Below are 17,979 nucleotides of genomic sequence, written 5' to 3' on the forward strand. Positions count from 1 at the left end.
CCACCCAGTCACTCATACTTCCACCCATCCACCCTTTCAGTCATCCATTATCCTCCCTTTCTCTCTCCATCACCTCTTTCACTTAGCAATCCTTCCTTCCATCCATCCACCCACCCATCCATCTACTCATCCACTCATGAATCCATCCATTGACCATATCACTCATCCATCCTTTCTCTCATCCATTTATCCTTTCATTCCTTCACTCATCTATTCATTCTTTAGCCCATCTACCCTCCCTTTCACTCACTCATCCATCCTTACATCCACCCTTTCACTCATCTGTCCATCCATTCACCCTTGCACTTATCAATTCATCAATCCATCCATCCTTTCACTCAGATCCACCCTTTTACCCATCCAGCTACCCTTCCACCCATACATCCATCTATTTACCTTTTCTCCCTTCCATCCTTCCACCACTCACTCATCAATCCATCCATCCTCTTGTATTATCCATCTATTCAATCTTTCAGTCATCCATTCACCCTTTCACTAATTCATCCAGCCATCCACCCATCCCTTCACGTACTCACTCGCCCACCTTTTCATATTAATTTTGAGCTGAGCTTTTTTGAGGTGCAGGAGCCATTCCTGGACTGGGGCAGAAGCCACCCAGTGCAGAGACAGGATCCACCACAGGGGGGAGGGACAGGAGCCATCACCGGTGTGGATGAGGGGGCAGGAGGGGGACCAGGATCAACCAGGGTGGGCACAGGAGTGGGCATGCGGTATTCTAGTATCATCTTGGTCTCTTCCAGGGTGGGGTAGGGCTCCTCGCCCCTCCTGGACAAGACAATGAGAAGTCAGTCTCTCTTTCCAAAATGTTAGTTTTACCAGCCCCCACTGTGATGTACAGTACTTAACGGAGATTCTCCAAGAGAACTGATTTAACTGAATGTCCTCCATACTTTGTCAATAATCAGTGTGGGTGCGATTGTGCCATTTCTTTATTTTATTACATTATAGATTTCATGTATGAAGAACCGAGGTTTGTTTACAATTTAGAGACAGCAATTATGCACTGTGAAGAGAACCACGTGCTGACTCGTAATCCAGGCCGGTTGTAGGGTGTTTGGGGCCCTGGGCAGAAAGGGAATGTCTCACACCAATTGCAGATACAAGACGCATTCAGTGCTGTTTGCATCTGAATAGATGCCCCTGCTCCTGAAGCTGCAGCCCCTCCCTCTCATTCACCTTCAAGCACCTCTTAACAGCTCATCAAGGGCTGGAGGTGTGAGGGGGGGGCGCAGCTTCAAGAGCAGGGGCAGCATCTATTCAGATGGAAACAGCCCTGAATGCGTCATGTCAAGTCAAGAAGGGAGGTGGGTGCTAGCTGTGCCGGCTTTAGGGAGGTGCGACCGTGCCCGGTTGAAATTACGGACAAATTGCGTCCTATAAAGAATCCTTCACGGACAACGGACAGACGGCCGAAATTACGGACTGTCCGTGAAATTTACGGACGGTTGGTCACCCTAGTGCAGCAGTATGTTTAACGACTAAAACACATGTTCCAATATTAGTGGTATCAAGGAGTGGGTTAATGCACCAACTGCAGAAGTCTGTTGATTATTCAGAGGACACGGAGTCCAGTCCGTGTAAGGTGTCTCCCTCCCAGCAGAGAAACTAAGTAAAGAGCGTGAGTTCTGTTGTATAAAAAGAAAAAAAAACAAGACGTACTTTTAATGCATTTGCTCCTAACATACCACTTCGTCTCGAACAGTCCTACAAGCCACGCCCACGACAAGTGCCGCCACTACCCCTGGCACTCGAGATATTGCCTAGAGGTATTGTGCCTTAAATGTGCCACGGTGGTTCCCTCTCTGCATTCCCTCGTTAAATTCTCGTCGTCAGCGCTCTAGCCCGTCGTTTCAGTATTTCGCGTGTCCCTCCGCCCTCCTTCCTTTCGCATCGCCTGCCTTACCCTACTGCCCCCCAAACTCTCTTCCCCCCACCCCCCACCATCCGTCTCTCTTCCCGTCCCAAGCTCCCTCATCTTCCCCTCATTCCCTCGATGACCTGGACTCTCCCTTCCTTCTTTGTGTATCCTTCCCCCTCCTTTTTTCATCCCTCCTTCTCTCACTCTCCTTCCCTCGTGTCCAGCCTCCCTCCGTAATTTCCACGCTCCCTCCACCCTCCCTCTCGGTGCGTGATTCTAGCTGCCGCCGCCTTCTCTGGCTCACCCCTCCGCCTCTCCCTACACCTGTCCCTCCCTTCATCCTTCCCCTGTCCCTCTGCCCTCCCTCCCGTCCCTCCTTCTCCCCCTCCCCCGCCCCGCGGCTCTGACGGGCCTCCGCAGCCCTCGCACAGTCCGGCGGCCCTGCACGGAGCGGCTGGAGCCCTGCCCCGCAGCCCGTGGATGGAGCGCAGGGGCCCGGCGGGGACCTGGGGCGGCCCGTGATGGGCGGCCATGGCCCAGGCCGGCGGCAGAGAGCGCGGCGCCCCCCCGGCGGGGCTCCCACCCGAGCCCGAGGAGCTGTCCCTGGAGCAGGTGCTGAAGTGCTACGAGCAGCCGGTGAACGAGGAGCAGGCCTGGGCGCTCACCTTCCAGGGCTGCCGGGGGCTGCTGGGTCCCGGGGGGGCCCCGGCCGGTCGCCTCTCGGGGCCCTCCGCCCTCGTCCTGCACCGGGATGGCACGGTCACCGTGACGGGTGAGTGACTCCGCGAGGGCGAGTCCGGGGGGAGGCGGTGGAAGTGCCACTGTGATTTGTTTCTCCTGGGGGGCTCTTTGGGGGCACAGTGGATACCACGGGAGGGGTAGCTGAACAAACCTCCCTCTGCGCCGTTCTCCTCTGCAGCAAGGTGTATGTGTGTCTTGGAACCGTACTATGAAATGTGAATTCCGTGGGATTTTATTTAAACAAATATTTGTGGTACGGTACGGGTGGAGGAGTCTGTCGCCATGAGGGGTCCGATGGGTGGATCCCCGTGAGGAGCAGGGGGTGCCACCCCAAGAGATGATACTCTCAGTGAGGTAAAGTGGGGCGCTGTGATGGCCCTGGGAGGGAGTCCTCAGGAATGTGGCAGTTAAACATGCTGTGAGTTGACGGGGCGTGTCTAGAGGCAAGGGCACATTAAAGTCAAAGGGCTTGGTGGGTACCACTGATGTGCAGGGTCTTGGTGGAGAGGGCTGAGGGGATGTGTGGCTGGAAGAGAAGTCAGGAGGTAAAAGGATTAGTTAGAAAGACTAGGTCTCGGCTGCTGGAACCTGAGTTAGCAGGTGGTGCTGCAATTCATGCTTTTCGCGCCAAGAAGCCGCCGAGTGCGTGCGCTCTCATTACGTACTTTATTCACTCACTCCTTCATTCATGGTTGCAGCTCACTGGACGTGGGCTTCTCTTCGGTGTTATCGGAGGTGGGGGTGCTTAGGCGCGCTTTGCATTAGCATGGCAGCATGGTCTCACTCCTGCAACAGCAGTGCCAAGCGGCAGGAGTGAGGTGCACTGGCAGAGCTGCGCGTGGGTCTGCGCATTGGAGCAGTGGGGTCCACTGCAAGAAGCATCAGAGGTGCCACTGGGAGAGCTGTGCTTAGACCTCAGTGGTGACATGACAGGGACGTTGCAGGACGGGAGTGAGGTGCACTGGCAGAGCTGCGCGTGGGTCCCAGCACTGGAGCAGTGGGGTCTACTGCAAGAAGCATCAGAGGGGCACTGGGAGAGCTGTGCTGAGAGCTCAGTGCCAGCATAGCAGGGGTGCTGCAAGGCAGGAGTGAGGTGCACTGGCAGAGCTGCACGTGGGTCCCAGCACTGGAGCAGTGGGGTCCACTGCAAGAAGCATCAGAGGGGCACTGGGAGAGCTGTGCTGAGAGCTCAGTGCCAGCATAGCTGGGGTGCTGCAAGGCAGGAGTGAGGTGCACTGGCAGAGCTGCGCGTGGGTCCCAGCACTGGAGCAGTGGGGTCTACTGCAAGAAGCATCAGAGGGGCACTGGGAGAGCTGTGCTGAGAGCTCAGTGCCAGCATAGCAGGGGTGCTGCAAGGCAGGAGTGAGGTGCACTGGCAGAGCTGCACGTGGGTCCCAGCACTGGAGCAGTGGGGTCCACTGCAAGAAGCATCAGAGGGGCACTGGGAGAGCTGTGCTGAGAGCTCAGTGCCAGCATAGCTGGGGTGCTGCAAGGCAGGAGTGAGGTGCACTGGCAGAGCTGCGCGTGGGTCCCAGCACTGGAGCAGTGGGGTCTACTGCAAGAAGCATCAGAGGGGCACTGGGAGAGCTGTGCTGAGAGCTCAGTGCCAGCATAGCAGGGGTGCTGCAAGGCAGGAGTGAGGTGCACTGGCAGAGCTGCGCGTGGGTCCCAGCACTGGAGCAGTAGGGTCTACTGCAAGAAGCATCAGAGGGGCACTGGGAGAGCTGTGCTGAGAGCTCAGTGCCAGCATAGCAGGGGTGCTGCAAGGCAGGAGTGAGGTGCACTGGCAGAGCTGCGCGTGGGTCCCAGCACTGGAGCAGTAGGGTCTACTGCAAGAAGCATCAGAGGGGCACTGGGAGAGCTGTGCTGAGAGCTCAGTGCCAGCATAGCAGGGGTGCTGCAAGGCAGGAGTGAGGTGCACTGGCAGAGCTGCGCGTGGGTCCCAGCACTGGAGCAGTAGGGTCTACTGCAAGAAGCATCAGAGGGGCACTGGGAGAGCTGTGCTGAGAGCTCAGTGCCAGCATAGCAGGGGTGCTGCAAGGCAGGAGTGAGGTGCACTGGCAGAGCTGCGCGTGGGTCCCAGCACTGGAGCAGTAGGGTCTACTGCAAGAAGCATCAGAGGGGCACTGGGAGAGCTGTGCTGAGAGCTCAGTGCCAGCATAGCAGGGGTGCTGCAAGGCAGGAGTGAGGTGCACTGGCAGAGCTGCGCGTGGGTCCCAGCACTGGAGCAGTAGGGTCTACTGCAAGAAGCATCAGAGGCGCCACTGGGAGAGCTGTGCTGAGAGCTCAGTGCCAGCATAGCAGGGGTGCTGCAAGGCAGGAGTGAGGTGCACTGGCAGAGCTGCGCGTGGGTCCCAGCACTGGAGCAGTAGGGTCTACTGCAAGAAGCATCAGAGGCGCCACTGGGAGAGCTGTGCTGAGAGCTCAGTGCCAGCATAGCAGGGGTGCTGCAAGGCAGGAGTGAGGTGCACTGGCAGAGCTGCGCGTGGGTCCCAGCACTGGAGCAGTAGGGTCTACTGCAAGAAGCATCAGAGGCGCCACTGGGAGAGCTGTGCTGAGAGCTCAGTGCCAGCATAGCAGGGGTGCTGCAAGGCAGGAGTGAGGTGCACTGGCAGAGCTGCGCGTGGGTCCCAGCACTGGAGCAGTGGGCCTACTTCAGGACGCATCAGAGGCGCCACTGGGAGAGCTGTGCTGAGAGCTCAGTGCCAGCATAGCAGGGGTGCTGCAAGGCAGGAGTGAGGTGCACTGGCAGAGCTGCGCGTGGGTCCCAGCACTGGAGCAGTAGGGTCTACTGCAAGAAGCATCAGAGGCGCCACTGGGAGAGCTGTGCTGAGAGCTCAGTGCCAGCATAGCAGGGGTGCTGCAAGGCAGGAGTGAGGTGCACTGGCAGAGCTGCGCGTGGGTCCCAGCACTGGAGCAGTGGGCCTACTTCAGGACGCATCAGAGGCGCCACTGGGAGAGCTGTGCTGAGAGCTCAGTGCCAGCATAGCAGGGGTGCTGCAAGGCAGGAGTGAGGTGCACTGGCAGAGCTGCGCGTGGGTCCCAGCACTGGAGCAGTAGGGTCTACTGCAAGAAGCATCAGAGGCGCCACTGGGAGAGCTGTGCTGAGAGCTCAGTGCCAGCATAGCAGGGGTGCTGCAAGGCAGGAGTGAGGTGCACTGGCAGAGCTGCGCGTGGGTCCCAGCACTGGAGCAGTAGGGTCTACTGCAAGAAGCATCAGAGGCGCCACTGGGAGAGCTGTGCTGAGAGCTCAGTGCCAGCATAGCAGGGGTGCTGCAAGGCAGGAGTGAGGTGCACTGGTAGAGCTGCGCGTGGGTCCCAGCACTGGAGCAGTAGGGTCTACTGCAAGAAGCATCAGAGGCGCCACTGGGAGAGCTGTGCTGAGAGCTCAGTGCCAGCATAGCAGGGGTGCTGCAAGGCAGGAGTGAGGTGCACTGGCAGAGCTGCGCGTGGGTCCCAGCACTGGAGCAGTGGGCCTACTTCAGGACGCATCAGAGGCGCCACTGGGAGAGCTGTGCTGAGAGCTCAGTGCCAGCATAGCAGGGGTGCTGCAAGGCAGGAGTGAGGTGCACTGGCAGAGCTGCGCGTGGGTCCCAGCACTGGAGCAGTAGGGTCTACTGCAAGAAGCATCAGAGGCGCCACTGGGAGAGCTGCGCTTAGACCTCAGTGGTGACATGACAGGTACGCTGCAGGACAGGAGTGAGGTGCATTTCATGGGCCAAGACATTCCTGCCACTGAAATAGCAGGCGATTATGCAGGGCAGTGCTGATGTAGCCTACAAGAGTTGTGCTTGGAAGTCCGTGCTAAAACAGCAGGGGCGCTGCAGATTGTGGTGCACGGGCAGAGACGGGTGCGGGTGTCAGCACTGGCACAGCTGGGCTAGTTCCGAGGTGCACTGACAGAGCTGCGTGCTGTTTGTGGACAATGGAATTCATACAGGACCACGCAGGAGTGAAGCATCTTCAGAAAATGGTGAATCTTTGGCCTCATGTGACACACATCTCTGGCTACAAGGGCCACACTCACCACAGGTTGTGTTATGTTAAATACAAATAAAGCGCTTGATTACCCAAAGGTGTCCTGGCGCTAGCTCACATGTTTGAACAAGGAACGACTGTAGAACAGAACAGGGCCTAGTTGTTAAAAAGCTACATTTTCAACTCCTTCCTAAATGTGAGAAGATTGAAGGCAGAACGAATAGGGTAAGGTAAAGGGTTCCATGCCTTCGCTGTGCAGGGGATGACACTTTTGCCACCCCAGTTAGTTCTCTTAAATCTGGGGACAGCAAGAGTTTTAGCTCCCAATGAACCAAGGGTTCTGTTCGGTTCGTACCATGAAAAGTATAGCCTACGGTGGAATTGACCTGTATTGTGTAAAGCCTTAAAGGCAATGAAAAGAGTTTTGAATTTGATCCTGTGCCTTACCGGTAGCCAGTACAGTTTTTTGATTTCCATTTTGACAGACTTAAATCTGAGGGTGCCAGCGTTTTGGAGCGTATGTCATTTATTAAGATGATGCTGCTGTATGTTGAGGTAGAGTCCATTACAATAGTCCACTTTTGACAGGGGATGAACTTAAGAATCTTTTTATTCATCCTCAGTGTGAGGAAGGTGGAGGCTGGGACTGAATTTACCTGGTCACCAAAGGTGAGTTTATTGCCCATCTGGACACCCAGGTGTTTGGCCTTCCTCACTGGTGTGGGCAGGGAGCCTAATTCTGCTGGCCACCAGGCTGGAGACCAGAAGGAAGTATTGTTTCCAAAAAGAATGACATGAGTTTTTTCGGAGTTCAATTTTAAGCATTTATTGCTCATCCAATTGCTAATGGCCTGCATGCAGTCATGAAATCTACTGCCTGTGTCTATACCTTGGTTAGATAGTGACCCAACAATTTGTGTGTCGACAGAAAAGGAAGTCAGTGAGAAGTGAAAGATCTTATTAAAGGAACCAGGGAAGGTACATATACATGAAACAGAGTGGGACTGAGTGAGGACCCCTGTGGGACCCCGCAAGGGAAAGAGAAAGGCTCAGAGACAAATGCATCCACTGCCACCATGTCGCGTCTGCACGGGCCCCGCCCCAGGCACCTTGCACGCAGGTATAATTTACCATCATATTGAATCTCATTGGCAGATGTGAACTAGGAGTCGTCCTACTCCATTGTGGGTGTGTGGGGTGGTCCTTTCACCCACAGCCTGCGCAGTACCACAGCACAGTGCTCAGAGACGACAAAGGTGTTGTCCAGGTGTGCATGCTCTAAACGCAGCCCAGTCTGTTCATTGTTCCTTTTCCCGAGAGCCCCTCCACCAGACTACTGCATTCCTCCCCCAAACTCTTCTCCATCACTGTCTACTGTACCTCCAACCTCTCCCCTTGCCTCATCCCATCACTGCGCATTCCACATCGAGGCACTTCACCAGTGCTGCCCGTTCCTCATCTAGCCTCTTCACCATCACTGCCCTAGCCACATACAGCTTCTTCACCTTCACTGCCCATTCTACATCCAGCCTCTTCACAATTACTGCCCATTCCACATCCAGACTCTTCCCCGTTCCTGTTATTCTCCATCCAGCCTCTTGCATTTTACCACTGCATATACCCATCCATCATCTTGCATATTGACAAAGCACATTCCGCATCCATCCTCTTGGATATCACCACTGCACATTCCCCATCCATCCTCTTGCATATTGACAAAGCACATTCCGCATCCATCCTCTTGCATATCACCACTGCACATTTCCCATCCATCCTATTGTATATCACCACTGCACATTTCCCATCCATCCAATTGTATATCACCACTGCACATTCTCCATCCATCCTATTGCATATCACCACTGCACATTTCCCATCCATCCTATTGTATATCACCACTGCACATTCTCCATCCATCCTCTTGCATATCACTACTGCACATTTCCCATCCATCCTATTGTATATCCCCACTGCACATTCTCCATCCATCCTCTTGCATATCACCACTGCACATTTCCCATCCATCCTATTGTATATCACCACTGCACATTTCCCATCCATCCAATTGTATATCACCACTGCACATTTCCCATCCATCCTATTGTATATCACCACTGCACATTCTCCATCCATCCTCTTGCATATCACTACTGCACATTTCCCATCCATCCTATTGCAAATCACCACTGCACATTTCCCATCCATCCTATTGTATATCGCCACTGCACATTCTCCATCCAAACTCTTGCATATCACCACTGCACATTCCCTATCCAGTGTCTTGGATATCACCACTGCACATTCCCCATCCATCATCTTGCATGTTGACAAAGCACATTCCACATCCATTCTCTTGTATATCGCCACTGCACATTCTCCATCCAGTCTCTTGCATATCACCACTGCACATTTTCCACCCATTCTCTTGCATATCACCACTGCACATTTCCCATCCATCCTATTGTATATCACCACTGCACATTCTCCATCCAGCCTCTTGCATATCACCACTGCACATTCCCTATCCAGTGTCTTGCATATCACCGCTGCACATTCCCTATCCAGCGTCTTGCATATCACCACTGCACATTCCCCATCCATCATCTTGCATGTTGACAAAGCACATTCCACATCAATTCTCTTGTATATCACCACTGCACATACTTCATCCAGTCTCTTGCATATCACCACTGCAAGTTCCCCATCCATCATCTTGGATATCGACAAAGCACATTCCACATCCAGCCTCTTGCACATCATCACTGCACATTTCCCATCCATCCTCTTGTATATCATCACTGCACATTCCCCATCCATTCTATTGCATATCATCACTGCACATTCTCCATCCATCCTCTTGTATATCGACAAAGCACATTCCACATCCATCCTCTTGCATATCACCACTGCACATTCCCCATCCATCATCTTGGATATCGACAAAGCACATTCCACATCCATCCTCTTGCATATCACCACTGCACATTTCCCATCCATCATCTTGGATATCGACAAAGCACATTCCACATCCATCCTCTTGCATATCATCACTGCACATTTCCCATCCATCCTCTTGTATATCACCACTGCACATTCCCCATCCATCATCTTGGATATCGACAAAGCACATTCCACATCCATCCTCTTGTATATCATCACTGCACATTCCCCATCCATTCTCTGCATATCACCACTGCACATTCCCCATCCATCCTCTTGTATATCACCACTGCACCTTCTCCATCCAGCCTCTTGTAAGTCACCCCTGCACATTCCCCATCCAGTATCTTGCAAATCACCACTGCACATTCCCCATCCATCATCTTGCATATTGACAAAGCACATTCCACATCCAACCTTTTGAATATCACCACTGCACATTCCCCATCCATCTTCTTGTGTATCACCATTGACGTACCCCATCCAGCATCTTGCATATCACCACTGCACATTCCCCATCCATTCTCTTGTATATCACCACTGCACATTCCCCATCCATTCTCTTGTATATCACCACTGCACATTCTCCATCCAGCCTTTTGTAGATGACTACTGCTCTTTCCCCATCCAGCCTCTTGCATATCACCCCTGCACATTTCAGTCCGTTCTTTTGCATATACTCACTGCAAATTCCCCTTCCATCATCCTGCATATCGCCAATGCACATTCCCCTCCATCCCTTTGCATATCGCCACTGCACATTCCCCATGCATCCTCTTGCCTACCACCACTGCATATTCCCCAACCATGGTCTTGTATATCACCACTGCACTCTCCCCATCCAGCGTCTCGCTTTTCACCACAGCACGCTCCCCATAAGCGTCTGGCGTATCATCACTGGATGTTCCCATCCATCTCCTTCCGTATCACCACTGCACGTTCCCCATCCATCCATTTGCATATCACCACTGCACATTCCCATCCATCCTCTTGTAAATCACCACTGCACATTCCCCATACACCCTCTTGTATATCACCACTGCACATTCCCCATACATCCTCTTGTATATCACCACTGCATATTCCCCATCCATCCTCTTGCATATCACCACTGCACATTCCCCATTCATCCTCTTGCATATCACCACTGCACAATCTCATCCATCCTTTGCATATCACCACTGCACATTCCCCATTTATCCTCTTGCATATCACCACTGCACATTCCCATACATCCTTTGCATATCACCACTGCACATTCCCCATCCAGCCTCTTGCATATCACCACTGCACATTCCCCATCCAGCCTCTTGCATCACCACTGCACATTCACATCCATCCTCTTGCATATCACCACTGCACATTCCCCATCCAGCCTCTTGCATATCACCACTGCACATTCCCCATCCATCCTCTTGCATATCACCACTGCACATTCCCCATCCATCACCCTGTACACCATTACTGCCCATTCCCCATCCTCTTGTATATCATCACTGCACATTCCCAACCATCCTCCTGTATAACACCACTGCACAATCTCATCCATCCTTTGCATATCACCACTGCACATTCCCCATTTATCCTCTTGCATATCACCACTGCACATTCCCATACATCCTTTGCATATCACCACTGCACATTCCCCATCCAGCCTCTTGCATATCACCACTGCACATTCCCCATCCAGCCTCTTGCATCACCACTGCACATTCACATCCATCCTCTTGCATATCACCACTGCACATTCCCCATCCAGCCTCTTGCATATCACCACTGCACATTCCCCATCCATCCTCTTGCATATCACCACTGCACATTCCCCATCCATCACCCTGTACACCATTACTGCCCATTCCCCATCCTCTTGTATATCATCACTGCACATTCCCAACCATCCTCCTGTATAACACCACTGCACAGTCCCAATCAGCCCTTCCCATCCTGCCCCTACCCCTCCAGAGTCCACCATCATATTTCTGCCTATCCCATCCACTCTTCATCTTCAGTTCCCATTTCTCATCCACTCCCCTTCCCCAGGGGCATCATTCCCACCTGCCCCAGCCTCTCTCCACCACAGCATCTTTCCCCATGCAGCCTCTTCCCCACCACCACCCATTGTCTAATCAGCCTCTTCCCCCTGAAGACTCTACTGCATCTAGCCCCTTCCCCAGAGGCACGATGGCCCATCCCCTCCCACTGCACCCAGCCTCTTCCCCATCAATGTCCCTTTCCATCCATCTTCTTCCCCATCACTTCCAAATGACCATCCAGCCTCTTCTCATTCCCGAGCAAGCCTCTCCCAGTTGTTGCTGCCTTCCCCACCCATCACTGCCAATTCCCCATCTCTCCCCAGCCCACCACTGCCCCTTCACCACCCAGCCTTACCACTGCTCTCTCCCTCAGGCCTGGTCCATGCCAACCAGCCGTGCCTGGCATCATGTGCCGACTCTTTTATTGCACAAGCATCCTTGTCTCGGTTTGGCTTCCTATTGCCCAGTAAGTAGCCTCCTCCAGGCCCTGAGTCTTTCTATCGCCAGCGGCAGCTGGAGTCCTGGGCAGGGGAGGGCTGCAGGGAGCAGTGCCGGGAAGCCCTGGGCATTGTTTACACTCTGCTGCATCAACGCGGATAAAAAGACAGGTCAGCAGAAGCGGCCACGCTATCTCCCTCCCTCCCTCCCCCCTCTCCCTCATATATCTGGAAGGCGCTGCGCATCTCTGCCAGGGCCTCGCTCATCTCCTGTGACGCGGCTCTCCCTTCATCATGTCCTCTGGGCGCCCTGCGCGCCTCTGTTTATCTGCCTTGCTTTAAAACGCACGCGGGCGTCAGTTGTGGGCGCCCTCTGGTGACCCGGACGCAGTCCCTCCTTTCCTGGTCCCAGGGGTCATGGAGGCGGCAGCAGGAACTGAATGTAAAGAAAGAGCCTTTCAGTTCTTGATCTCCCCCTGCCTCTCAGCAATTACAGGAGGCCATTGAGGAACCGAGAGTGGAACAAGAGATAAATTCGAGGATTGTCACCGACAGTTAAACCCTGCGTGTGACGTCACTTCCGTTACTGGTAGAATATTGCTGATTCAATGTAGCTCACCCCCTGCAGCACACTCTTTCTAATGGTCACTCGGTATCATAGTCTTCATGAATTGTGCTGTCATTAAAGTCCTGTCTCTGTGCTCCTCGTATGCCGCAGAGTTTCTCTCAGTCTCCGTCTATCATGGCATCCGTGCCTTGTCAATGCGAATGTCTTTTAGCCATGTTGTCTAGCAGCACATCTGCTGTTCAGCACTGATAAAAAAATACTGAAAGCCCAGAATCAGTGTTGAGGAGACATTGGGTCTCTTCCCCCCTCATGTTGAGTTTATTGTCCTGCCCCTCCTAACACCAAAAAAGCGCTATGACATGGCCTGCGTTGGCCGTATCAGCGCTTTTTTCAGGGACTTTCAGCCATGCTGAACAAAGCCGATATACTGCTAGACAACATGCCTAAAAGACATTCACATTGACAAGGCCAATAGCTTGGGCATTGCCGTGAACTACTAGCTTTGCCAGTGCTTGTTTGGTGTTGACAGGGTCTCACTGAACAAATATTGAAAGAATAGTGAGAAACAGTTGAGGAGCTTTGAAGTGAGGATATTGAATAATGGCCAGAGCTGCTGAAAGGTGAACTGGGGAACCAGGTTCGAATCTAGGGGTTGGCTGAATAATTTGTGATTCTGGGCAAATCACTTAATCTTTCTCCTGCCTACGACAATGAATGTGTCATTGTGTAATGTAACTGGTGAGCAATGAAAGCGCTCCAATACCATTGGATCATGCAATTAAAAAAATAGCAGCGAGGAGGGAGGTTGTGGGGGGACAGGTCGAGCAGGAAGGCAGGAGGAGATGGGGATATGGGCAAGCAACAACAGTATAAAAAGTAATTGAAGCAGGTAAATGTGCCATTGTGTAATGTAACTCGTGAGCACTTAAAGTGCTCCATTACCATCGGCTTATGTTTGCACTGTGGCAAGATGGACGACTGAGAGAGCGCTCCAATACTATGGAATTGTGCATAAAAATAAGTAAACAGGTGCTGTTCGTGTTTAACAACTTTTTAAGAAATGCATTTTCTATGTACGTGCATGCTTTTTAGTGGTATGTGTGTATGTATACAAGGGAGACGGCCTGAAAACAAAAGTACTCCTATGGAGTGCTTGAAAAAACAGAAAAAAATAGCTCCACAAATCTGGAGCAGTGTAAGAAGACATGTAATTGGTCCTTGCGCTATAGGACGGCCAAACACAAGACAAGGGCATGACGCCCACATGCCATGATGAATGGCATCAAAGAAAATGAGAGCGACACTGAAGCTTACCAAAGGTAGGAGATGGACGATCTATAAGCCCACAGAAAGAAACACGTCTCTACGAGAGAGTGCATGCACTGTCTAGCCGAGGCCTGAAAATGAGGGCAATAGACCGGTACGGAGGGGTGATAGAAGTGAGGTGGAATCCCCATCGTTAAAACTCAGGGCCCCAAAACTATTCGGAAGGCTAAAACCCCCTTATCATTAAAAAAGGGGGACAAAACACTAGCTGTAGGACCAGAATCACTGCCACTACAAATGAGGGCCACAGACAGGTGCAATGGGGGATGATAGAGTGGGGCAGAACTCCCATCAATAAAAGAGAGCCCCGAAAGCATTAGAAAGACCAGACACCAACTGTTATTAAAACCGAGGTCCATTGATGTTATGGGAGGGGGGAATATCCCTTCTATCATTAAAACTGAGGTTTAGAGTAAGACCAGAATCCCTCTTTCATGAAATCAGAGAGACCCTCAACATGACCAGTAAGTCCAGAATCACACTGCCGTTAATTCAGATGGTCACAGGCACAAGGCCCGAGACACTGTCGGTAAGACAGAACTCCACTGTCATTAAAACAGTTTTTTTTGTGGAGAGGGGAGGCTAAAAGTGTCTCACTTGTATTTGGGCAGCCATCTGTTGGGTGTCCAGAGAATCTCAGACCACTCTCCAGGGGCCTGGCTGTCATAAAATCACAAACAGTAGCACCCCAGTTCTGTCTTCTGCTACTCAGCAGGAGGGGGCATATTTTCCTTGCTTGTACTAGAGCCCATGGTACCCTTACTACATCATCACAGCGGCACTCATTATTCAGGATTTCCCAGGGCTTCCCAGTCATGTTGCATTACCCCAGAGGTGTCACTTCACTTCATTTACACTAAGAGAGAGAGACGGAATAATGATTTGCAGTGAATTGTTTGCACACAGAGAGGTAGAGTATAGGCACCAGCCACAAGCCTGCTGGAAGACGGCGGTGTTCTGAAGCTTACTTTTTTCATTTTTCATTTTCTTTATTGAGTGTTTGACATAGGCCAGCAAATCACAGATTTAAACAAAGAAAGCAGAAAAATTAACTTAGAACATCGAAAGCTTTCTGAACCTTGCATCATCCTGTAAGGAGTTTGATTCTGGTTGCTGGCCCACTCACACACAGAAGACAAAAAAGTGGGTTTTGCTTTTTTAACATACAGTTTATGCGATTCTTTGCAAAACATAAAGAAATCATGTTAAGAAAACACAAACATAAAATACAAGGACCTCACATCACTTTATTTAGGAGATTAAGTTAGTGCTACACTTCATCTCACAGTGCGCGTGGGATAGTGTGATTCAAGTCCAGGTTTGTGGTTTAGGAGGAGCTCAAACACCTGCAGCCCATGACTCCTTTCCAGTATTCCTCATTCACTACTATCCAATCTGTGGTCGCTGAAAAAGTGTCAAAGTCTATCTTTAGTGGTGTCCTGAAGTACTGATAGTGAGATAAAGAGTTGGGAACAAGATAAATGTTGGCAAGGACTGGATGCAGTGAAGTTCTGCTCAGCTTCCTTCTTGATTGCTCAAGGAAAGGGCCACGCCTCCCAGTAGCCACATTGTCACCCTGCACGGTATTACACAAATGAATGGCGTCAAGTGTATCCTGACCAGGGTCCCAGATTGGAGGAAAAAACATTAAAGTAAAAAAACACTGCTTTGGCAATACTTGCTTGGAGATGGAGGATTGTGTTGCAGTAGATTCGCCAGGCACCAGGCTCTCCCTGAGATCAGGAAGAGAGAAGAGCCCTACCAAAGAATCCAGAAGAAGAATCCAAATAGCATCCAGCTGCAAAAATACAAGAATCAGGTGCAAGAATTCTGAACAAGTGGGTGATGAACTTGCCTAAAAATATGGAACAAATGCGTTGCAACTTCCTATCGTAATTGGCTTACTTATATATGATTTAAACAGAAACTGACCTCACAAGAAAAGCTCATAATGCATCTGTGACTGGTAGTTCATAAGCCTAACCACGCCTCTTCCTTCAGAATCATGAAGTTGGCTGTGCTATTTGCTAATGCACCGACTACTGTCTTGAATTTATTTTGTTATACTGTGTTAGAACATTGGAATGTTGGGAGCTCCATTGAAGACAATGGAGTTCTGCGGGCTGCTAATGGCTGGTAAAACCTCGGAGCTACAACATTCCAATGTTTGCCATTCACAGCTGTTGCTGTGAAAAAAGGCCTCATGGAGACCAAGGGGATTAAATCCCCTCTGACTCACAGAGGCCTTTGTTTTATTTGTTAAAACATTCTGCCCTCTAGTGGCGGAAACTTACAATAGCCTAATAACCCATCGTAGCTGGGCTATACCGGCCATTAAAGGCCCGCGTCCTTGTTAAAGGCCCGAGCCGATATAGCCTGCTACGGTGGGCTATAAGGCTATATTATTATTTTTCCATTCCAAGAGGTCTGATAACCATTTTAGAACAGTAAATTCAGTGGTGCTGGAACAATTTTAAAAGTGGGGGTGCTGCCATCAATGTTACATCACTAAAGTCATAGGGATTGTGAAAAATCCAAGTGTCAGTCAAAAACAAATGTATTCAGTAGTAGAGTGGTAAGGGTGCAGCATGAAGCTGATGGTGGATTTTCGGGCACATTGTGGCAAATATATTACTAAAGTATGGTGAGGTAGAACACTGTCATTTACAGAGCACATTTGTCACTGAAATGGCCACTAAATTTGCACATTCGTACAGTTTTACTGATAATACTATACACCAAGCAAAAAAAAAATGTGTGGAAATTGGGGTTCGGTAAATATTTCATTTGCACATCACCAAGTGTATTGATTTATTTTGATCCTTTTAAAATCTTTGTATCCATCACACTTGAGAATTACAGACAAAAAGCGTAATTTGTGCTTTCATAACTGCTGATGTATTCTGAACAATTTGTACAGTTAATTTGCCATTTTTTAAATCTGAATTTTGTTTTGTATTATGAAAAAATTACTTCCGATAGCCTTTTCATACACACTCACTGTACCCAGCAAAAATTGTTGCATAGTTCACTATACAAAATCCTCTAACTTTGAAGTCAAAGAAAGAAAAGTAGACACCAAGCCCCCTTTTAACCCCTTCGACGCTCATGACGAGCTGGGCTCGTCATGAGGTAGCCTCCTCGCACGCTCATGACGAGCCCAGCTCGTCATGTAAAGTGCGCTTTCGCAAAATCCAGCGTACGGGGGGGAATCATGCCGCACGCATGCGGTTAAAAGGATAAGCAGCAAGTTATCAGAAGACATAGTGTGACATTTGACCTCTGTCTTTGACCTCACAGCAAATGTGATAAGATAAAAACTACATTTAAAGACAGCTATGTTGCTCATTCATTTTCTGAACTCCAGAATAGATAATTTAGGGGCACTACAGCACCTATGCACTTCTACTTCCAGCACCTATGAGTAAATTAAGTATAAACTAAAAGTGATGTCAAAAACAAACAAGCCCTGTCAACGCCAATAGCTTTGTGAAAGAATAATTTATTTTGGCAGTGCTTGTTCATTGAGGACTCGCATGAATAAATAATGACTGTGAAATGGATGATGGACAAGGTGGCTATGCCTCTTATTAAGAGGATATCCCCAGCCATCAGTAATGTTCAAGGGACAGGTACTCTTTCACTTTACAGACTTTTGCATTGCTAATTTGGGTTCCAGGCCATTTTCATGTATGTTCCTGAGTGGTCTGCCCTTTTTTTGTGTTTATCATGCCTGCTTGCTGTGTGCCCTCTTTCTTGAGATCGCCTGAGTTGTGCCTTTTATCGTGGTATAGCCTGTATTCACGAAGTCCATGAACTCTTGTGTAGTATTGCCTGGGCAGTGCTCTGAAAAACGATGCAAAGGGTAAAGCCACCTGTAGCCAAACTCTCTGTACATGAGCTTGAGAGTAACCTCTTGCATCTCACTTCTAGTGCTTGACGTGTTTTGAGAGAAATGTATATGTATGTGGGATTGCTACCTTTAGAACAATGAGGTGTCTATCATGGTTCCTCTTTAAAGATATGTTCCGCAAATGAACATTTGGATAGGAGGAAGTTTGATGCAAATGTCTCTGG

The 17,979-nt window shown here is 50.4% G+C and overlaps 1 protein-coding gene across 1 annotated transcript in view; it reads left to right on the forward strand.

The window, feature by feature from the left end:
• The first annotated feature begins 2,300 nt into the window (after positions 1-2,300).
• SPIRE2 (spire type actin nucleation factor 2) overlaps positions 2,301-17,979 on the forward strand; it is a 230,843-nt gene continuing 215,164 nt past the window's right edge. The window contains exon 1 of the mRNA XM_078670918.1: positions 2,301-2,651. Within this exon, the coding sequence (XP_078527044.1) occupies positions 2,411-2,651 (241 nt within the window). The 5' untranslated portion in view covers positions 2,301-2,410. The remainder of the gene's footprint in view (positions 2,652-17,979) is intronic.

The sequence above is a fragment of the Lissotriton helveticus genome, chromosome 12 (assembly GCF_964261635.1).
Source record: "Lissotriton helveticus chromosome 12, aLisHel1.1, whole genome shotgun sequence".
Lineage (NCBI taxonomy): Eukaryota > Metazoa > Chordata > Amphibia > Caudata > Salamandridae > Lissotriton > Lissotriton helveticus.